This window comes from Panthera leo, chromosome B4 (genome assembly GCF_018350215.1).
Source record: "Panthera leo isolate Ple1 chromosome B4, P.leo_Ple1_pat1.1, whole genome shotgun sequence".
NCBI classification, from domain to species: Eukaryota; Metazoa; Chordata; class Mammalia; order Carnivora; family Felidae; genus Panthera; species Panthera leo.
The window spans coordinates 12243359-12251662 of record NC_056685.1 but is presented as its reverse complement, the minus strand read 5'-3'; the positions used below and the strand labels follow the sequence as shown (position 1 = coordinate 12251662).

Here is an 8304-nt window from a genome sequence, read left to right as displayed (position 1 = left end):
CCCTCCCCGCCCCCAACTCGCTCCCCAACGGAAAGTTCGGCTCCGGCTGCGCGAGGCACAGAGCCCGGGAATGAGAAGGGGTCGGGGGGCGTGCTGAGGGGACCGGGCGGCGGCGGCGGCCAGGCGGGGGCAACTTCTCCCGGGAAAGCGCCTCCTGCCGACCCCGCGAGCCGCAGCCCCCGAGTGGGCTCGAGGTGGTTTTTCCCTTGCCTCTGCCTCCCCCTGCGGATTCAAGACGCGGACCTTGGTCCTGGCGCTCCCGCTGCCGGGTGACAAGAGCCAGCGCCGCCGCCGCCGCCGCCGCCGCCTCGGCCGCCGCTCCCTCCGCCCGCCGGCCGCCCCCCGGCCGCAGCCCCTGCCTCCTGCCTCCTGCCAGCACCATGGAGTTCTCCGAGAGGAAGAGGAGCAGGAAATCCCAGAGCTTCAAACTGGTGAGCCGAGGTAAGCGGCGGGCCGCGCCGGGCCGGGCGGGGGGCGTGCGGGCGGCGGAGGGAGGACTTGGCGCCGCGTAAACAGCCCCGCGCCCGGCCCGCCGCCCCGCGCCGCGGCCGCGCGTCCCACTCCGGGGGTCCGGGCTTCCGGGACCCCCGAGTCCCCTCCCGCGGTGGAGGGGGGGCCGCGGCCGCACACGCAGCGCGGCGGGCAAAGTTGTGCGGGGGGAGGCAGGATGCTATTCAGCGTAAACAAGTCGGAGGGCACATCAGGAAATTAGCAAACAATGACACTTGGGGAGCCGAGAGCCTTCTTTGGTATTCCACTCCTGTGGCTAGGTTGGGGGGTGGGGGAGAGCTGCCGCTCCGTCAGGCCGTGCACACACGAATCCCGACCAATGGTTGTGGGTTTGCTTTTTTCCCCCCCAAACAGAAGCAAAAAAGGTGGTGGTTCTGTTAAGAACCAGAAAGAAGCTCATGAGGTGCACGAGCCCAAAATGAGAATTGCTGACCTCCGGCGTCTTTTCTAGAGACGTTATTTGGGTTGGAAAGGTGTTTTGGAATAGATCACTTATCGGTCAGAAAAGTATCCTTAAAAAAAAAAAAAAAATCCAGCCGGTTCCTGACGATTTAACAGGTGTACATCACGGTCTTCGGGCTTAGGAATGTTTTATGGGGGAAGGGGAAAGTTGAGTCGTCTTGTCTGTGTTCAGTTACTTGTCAGAGCCTTCATTTTCCTGATAGGACTTTTTAAAAAACGCTGAGAACTTAAGAGCGGACATAAAAATATGTCTATCCAAATGCATTGTGTCGCCTTAAATTAGAGGCAGGTGACTTTTTTCGTCCTAATGTCCCGGGTCCCGATATTGAGTTGAGAACCACCTTGCTTAAATAATCGTCTTTGAATCAACTTGAGGTCAAAAGCAAACCACAGAACCTGTCCCCTTTTTCCTCTGTTGTTTTATCTAGCACTGGCATCAGAGTAGAGAGAGCACTGGCATCAGAGTAGAGAGAGCAAGGCGACCAACCTGGGGAAGTCACATGTGAGCTGATGAACATTAGAGGGCAATTCCAAGTAACAGAGCTTTTCAAGCTAAGCTGAGCTACCTGTGATGTAGATTCAATAAAGCCTGTTTTCCACAAGCCTGAAAATGGTTTGATTGTAGACATTTTGAAGATCGCCTCATACCTGTTTTCCCTGATTTAGTTCGGACACTGCTTCATGAAAGAGGCCTGGCATAGTTTTACGTATTCAAAATATTTGGCTCGTCCCTCTGTTTCCGTGTTGATTACTCAGTCATTTGTACTTTAAAAATCTCCATATGTGACCGGCCTGTTGGTCTATTGATTCATTCGGGAAGGTAGGCTGCTTTCCTTATTTATGACCTCAGGGAACTTAACTACTCTATCTGAAAAGTGAGAGTGGTTTTGTAGACCTTGTCCTGTCAGGTCTCAAGCCACCAAAGAAAACAAAACAAAAAAGGAATAGCTTTTAAGAAGGAACCTCTATTTTCTTACCTAGACGATCCTACTTTTCAGAAATAGACCATTGGCAAGTACAGGAGCCTCTGTAGAAAAGAAAGAAGCTCTTAACGTACGGTATTTTAAAGTTTGCCTGACGAAGCAAGTTTTTCTTTTTCCTTTTTTTTTCTTTCTTTAAATTATGGGTCTGATTCTTCTCTCTGCTCTGCAGGTGCATTTTTAGAAAATAAACTATTGCATATTAAAGTGCCATAGCTGAATGCAAAAGATTCACTTGTGTGAAAGATGAGAATCTTGCTTTCTTATCTAAGCTATACTATGTTTGAAATAACAAATCAGTTTTTTCGTGTGTGCTTTCCTGTAAGCTGCTTAAAGGCTGGTATTTTTCTGGGTAAACTGAGAAAACAGAGTGTCGGGTTACCCTGAAGCATGCTGTTGATATACTGTACTCATGGAAATGGGTTGTGGAGATAATTTTGGAATCACCCCCGCCCTCCCGGCCTATGATTGGGCAAGGTTTTTCTTTTCCTTATAAACATGCTTGTCATTTGAAAGAAAAGAGGCCTAGTAATTGGCATCTGTGGGCCAAATTTACTGGGAAAACTATGTGATCAGCAAAGCCGTTTTCTAAAGTCAAAGTAATAGGTCAAGTTTGCGTACTTTTCAGAGTAAGCAAAGTTTTAGAGATTACTAAAGACTATGAATTCCGTGACTAACCGAGTTCTTGGAAATTATGTTTATAAATTAAAGTATAGATTATACATCTTCTCTATAATGAGAGTCTAGTCTTTATTGCTTATTCATATCTTGCTCGTCATTAGAATTGTAATTTTTGGTTGTTTTCTCATCCCAGATTATCACCATGAGGTATATAAGATCTCAGAATTCAGCAACGATGTTAATGGGGAGGCCAAAGAGACACAACCCATTTATTTAGGTAGGTTCCTATGTCAATTAATTTCTCAGCAAAACAGTGTGGCCATTTGCAATTAGGGGGAAGGGAAAAAAAAAAAAAAAAAAAAAAAAAAGATTGTGCCAGAACGGGAAATGTCTGCCATTGCTTAATGTATGACATTCTTTTCAAGACCTTTTATTTTACAGATTGCCAATATATCCCTTATTAACATTGCTAAAAGTTGTAATTTCAGACATAAATGTTTATTAGTGTCTACACACAGTGCTAATTATCGCTCACTCCCAGAGCCAGATGCTGACTGAGCAGTTTTGTCGCTCTGTGCTCACCCCATTTCCATTGCATATTCGCTGGCATGCTTCACTGGCAATAGTTTGTGTAATTGGGGTATTACATCTTTGACATCTGGATAACAGAAATTCAATTTCCAGGAAGCCGCTATTTGTTTGGTTTTGCTTCTGCCTTGGGTGGGATAGAGGATTAATATGCTGTCTTATTATAATGTCCCTTCACCTCTGTGGCCTGGTTGCTAATCCTGCCATGACAAAATTAAATTAAATCTACAGTCAAAAAAGCGGAAGGAACATCAAAGTGCGATTGTCCGCCCAACCACCTCTTGAGAGCTCCAGCTCTCCCCTTCCTGGATTTGTGGGCATTTCACACCAATGTTTTTGGTCAGAGAGACTAGCCATGCTTTGTCTTTGCCATCCTCATTGCCAGCTCACCTCAGGGTCAAACGGAGCCAAAGCAGCACCTGTGAGACCCATCGGACGAGTGTAGCCGCCTGGTGAATGAGCAGGTAGTCCAAAACATTGCCACTCTTTCCAAGTGCAGCGTTTGCTACAGATACCATACGTGAAGGACCTGGCATGTGCGGCTTGTCAGTTGCAGACCACGAACCAAAAATTAAACAACTTCAGATTTTGCCACTAAGAGTGCAGTCCCCCTTAAGTAAGAGCGGAGAGCAAATGGTGGCTTGTGGCTTCAGCCTTGCCCATCGCGAACACCTTCACCACCCCAGAAGTAGGTTGAGAGCGGGTGCCGCACAAGAAGGGAGCAGAAAGTGGGAGACCGTCGGGGCGAGAGTGATGAAAAGCCGAGGCCAGACTTGCCAGACCTCTGGTGAGAATTGAGAGCAGGAGGAAGTAGGATTGCTGTTCAGACCCAGTGTGAGGGGTACTGAAAAGCCGAGCAACGTGAAAGCCAGATGGCGTAGTATTCTGTCACTGAGATCTCTCTTTTTTTGCTTTGAGGAAGAGAAAGGGTGGGTTGCCAAAGGACTGAGAGATCAAATGGATACTTGATGGAGGTAAAATAGGAGGGGAGTATCAGCACGTCTTACATATGCAACCACTGAAGGTGCCTAGATCTTTCCATCCTAGGGGAGAATATTACTGAGGCCAGCAACTACACTCACCACCTGTTCACTGTTAAGAGGACTAAAAACCAAAAAGTTAATAGTCAAGTGAAATGCTGTGACCCAGAAGGAGAATATTCTTGGGTTGTACTCTCTTTAGTTCCTTAAACTTAATGAGTTGGAATTCTGTACTTTCCATTCCCTAACCTTATTGGTTGGAATTCTGTATCTAAGTACCACTCGACTTAGCCATTTGAAATGAGGAGTTTGCCTATTAGTAGAAAATCTACATTTATCGTCAAAATGTAACATCATGTCCTTGGTTCAGTTAACGTCCAACAAAGCAGGCCTTTTTCCCCCTTTGTGCTGTGTATTTGGAAAACAGTAATTCTGGGTGTGAGAAAGTGGGGGATGAAGAGGAAGATGCGAGTGGTCAGAATTCGGTAAACTGTACACTCTTGAAGGGGGCAGGCATCGCTGCTTTCATTTTTCCCAGCTCGAGTCCAGGAAGATAAGAGAACATCAGCGAAAGACCAGGGTGGGGATCAGCTTTCCAAGTTACCGGGCAAGAAGGCCTCAAACATCAAGAGACAAAAGTTTGAACAGTGGAAACGTATGCCTGGGTGACTTCTCAATCTTTCGCTCATCCTGTGAAAAGTGTGATATGGTTCCCAAAGACCAATTTTATTTTGTGATCTCTGGGTCCATTTTTTTTTTTAAAAGTGGAAAAGCAAATGAGAGCGATTGGAAATAGTTGCCGACAGCTTATGAACTTAAGAATTTGGTTGTTGATGATGTTATAAGACATAGGCATTAGGAGTTTGTAGGTACTCCTCTCAAAACATAGCTTTATATCATGTTTGTTTTTGTAAATTGCTAGTCTACCCATAACACTACTCGCTAGGGTGCAGATTTCTGTGTGAAGTTTCTGACGCCCAAGGGAGTTTGTTAGCAGGACAGCAGAAGAACTGTTTCACCTATGATGCAGTCCTAAAACGTGGCCCCGAGATGCTGTGTAGGATTTTCTGTGTTCAGACGTAGGTATAATCCCTAGGGCTATCTGCACCTATAAGATTAAAGTTCATATCTCCGGGAAGGGGAGCGCTCCAAGTTTTGGCAGAGTTCCCACATGAAATCTATTTCCCTGGAATATATTCAGGCTGTTGACTAAGGAAGCCCACGAGTGAGGCAGGGTAGCTCACTGGTGTGAATGGCTTGGCTGAGTGCTTTGCGACTCACACACACAGTATCAATGTGATAATAGGGCCAGACGAGGGTATTTTGCCCTGTGGACATTGATGTGGCCCAGCTGGCTGCGGTGGGCCTACAATAAAAATTTGAGCACCTGTTTGGAGAGGAACAGCAACTCGTTTTAATCAGTCCAACAGATGTCTTTTTTAAGAAAATACTGCGCACTCAGCACTTTTCTGGAACAGGGGTGGGAAATGGATAGGACCAAGACATTTGGGGAGATAGGACAAATTGAGAACACCATCAAGGAGCAGTATTCAATAATAATAACAGTTTGGACGCTTTGTGCGTGCACCAGTGTTGTGTTGAGTACCTCACATGAATTTTCTCATTTACTTCTCACGGCAAATCTGCCAGAGTCGTGATCATCCCTGTTTTGTACAGGAGACTTAGGTGTTTGATAGCCTGTCAGAGGCCTCTCAAGTAGCAAGTGCCATAGCCGGGATCCCAGTGCACATCTCCGTGTGCTGGAAACACCCCACCGCATGCCTCTCTGTGTGAACGATGATTCATTGACAAATGTGATCCGTTAGGGCAACGAGCAAAAGCAGCGTTGGAAGGGAGGGATCAAACGCGAGGTCAAGCGGAGAGCTCTGGAAGGGCTGGACCTTGAACTTGGGGAAGATTTGGATAGGCAGAGGGGAGGTGAAGAAGGGGCTAAGTGTCACAAGACCCAGACGTTAAGTGAAGGTCACACATGTAGTTTAAAAAGTGTTTTCACATCTGTCATCCTGTGGTTTTTACAGTAGTCCTGTGAGGTCACTGGGGCACATGTTCTTAACTCCCATTACCTAGAGGAGGGAACTGAGGCCCAGAGTGAAGTGACTTGCTCATAAATAGTGGAACCTGGCAGAAACCCACGTCTTCTGTCCAAAGATCTTTTCCCTCTGTCGTGTTGGGCCAGACAATTCAAGGATTATCAGGAGACCTTAGCTGGTAGCAAAGCACTTTTAGCAAGTATTTTAATGAGACAGTGAGTTTATTACTCATAGCTTTAAAGGAAACATTTAATGAAATCTCTTTTTATACATTGGATTTTCTTTTGGATTTACCATTATAATATATAAATTTGAAACATGTCTGTTTTTCAGGTGTTCACTCTCTTTCATTTAGTCATTCAACAAATATTTATTGAGCTCCAATTGTGGGGTCACATTGTGGAGTGCCCTGGCCCTCTTGGTCCTCTTCTGGTTCTTTCCTTTGTTTTTTTTTTTTTTTTTTTTTTTGTTGTTGTTGTTGTTGTTGTTGTTGTTGTTGTTCCTTTTGACACTAAGTTATACAGCTTTCAGAAGATGAACCACAGGGTATAGTAGCCATGCCAGATGAGCACGGTCAAGATCTCTGAATTTTTTAAATGTTTATTTTATTTATTTTGAGAGAGAGAGAGTGAGCAAGCAGGGGAGGGGCAGAGAGAGAGGGACAGAATTCCAAGCTCACAGCACAGAGCCCGACACGGGGCTCAAACTCATGAACTGTGAGATCATGACCTGAGCCAAAATCAAGTCAGACACTTAACCGACCGAGCCACCCAGGTGCCCCTGAGATCTCTGAATTTTTAAATCTTTTTTTCAGTGACTTTGTTGATAACGGCTGCCCCCACCAGGGTCCCCAGTCTTTTCAAAGGTGACACACTCGAACAATCCCTACCCACTTTTCCAGGTTAGGGAGTTAGCCTCTAATGACAATGGGAGTCGTTAGAGCCCTGGAGAAGTGAGCAGGTGCATGTGTGAAATGGGGGGGGGGGGGGCCGGCCTGGGTCCCACCTGGGTCCTGTTTCTTTCCAACAGGGAGGGGGGCCCCGATGTTTACCTCACCTGTGGCTAGAGTTGCATGAGTGAGAAACAACCTCAAATGAAATGAAGGGCCCAGCGGACCTGAGTGTTTCTTGGGGTTAGAAATAGAGCCGATAACAGCAGGTATCATTTTCGGAGAGGCTGCTGCGTGCAGGGCACTATGCTAAGAACTTGGCGTGTAATCGCAGGGCGCCATGCAACATGCCCCACGTCTGCGGGACTCCACACAGCTTTTAGGGTGCCCTTGCCACCACGTGTAAGTGGTTTCTAAGGCTTCCTACAGCACTAAGAGTAGATCTGCTTATCCTTATCCTGTAGGTGCACAAACGGCTTCACAAATCCAAGCAAAGTCAAAGCCGAGAGAGCCTCTGAGGCTCTTGACCACCGACGGCTCCCTTGAATATGAGCGCACGTGTGAGTGTGCTTCTGTACCCATAGGCGCAGCGGTAGACCGCTTCGATGCTACTCGCTGCCTAAAGATCGGGAGGCGTCTGCAGTCAGGCCCGTCACACTCTTGGATTGGTCATTTAGCCAACATCACAACCACAGTGTGAGGCAGGTGTTCCATCCGTCATTCAGACAGGAAGCCGAGCTCAGAGGTGAAAATGACTCACGCGAGGTTATACCGTAGTTAGTAGTTGAGCGTGCTTTAAAACCCGGGTTCCTGATGTCCAGCTCTGCCCTCTCTCGCCACGTGGGGGCTGCCTGCGGTTCTGCCTACCTGTGCCGTTCTGCCCACACGGGCTCATCTTAGTGTGTGACTGCTCATCCTCTCCCCGCCACCCCCCCGCCACCGACAGAGTGGGGCTCAAGACATGAGAGGGGGCACCGTCGGTAGAAAGGAGGGGTGGGCAGAGCCTGGGACCCGCTTGGGAAGAAAGGAAGTAAACTTGGTTGAACATCTGCTGTACGCTGGGCACTTTCCCAAACTGGAGAAGTATTGTTATTTCCATTTTTAAATGAAAAATACAGGCCTTTGGAAATGTCAGTTTGCTCAAGGTCAGAGAGTTTGCAGACGAGAGCTTGGCCGTGGACCCGGCTCCCGCGGTATTTCTGCTCTGCGGTGTGGTCTCTGAG

The 8304-nt window shown here is 47.4% G+C and overlaps 1 protein-coding gene across 9 annotated transcripts in view; it reads left to right on the top strand.

Moving 5' to 3' along the window:
• The first annotated feature begins 312 nt into the window (after positions 1 to 312).
• Positions 313 to 8304, top strand: part of BEND7 (BEN domain containing 7) — a 77814-nt gene continuing 69822 nt past the window's right edge. For 7 of the 9 annotated variants that reach the window (XM_042944925.1, XM_042944919.1, XM_042944918.1 and 4 more), the window contains exons 1-2: positions 313 to 441; positions 2767 to 2850. In XM_042944925.1, the coding sequence (XP_042800859.1) occupies positions 381 to 441; positions 2767 to 2850 (145 nt within the window). In that variant the 5' untranslated portion in view covers positions 313 to 380. The remainder of the gene's footprint in view (positions 442 to 2766; positions 2851 to 8304) is intronic. The other 2 variants (XM_042944926.1, XM_042944922.1) reach the window with 2 other exon arrangements.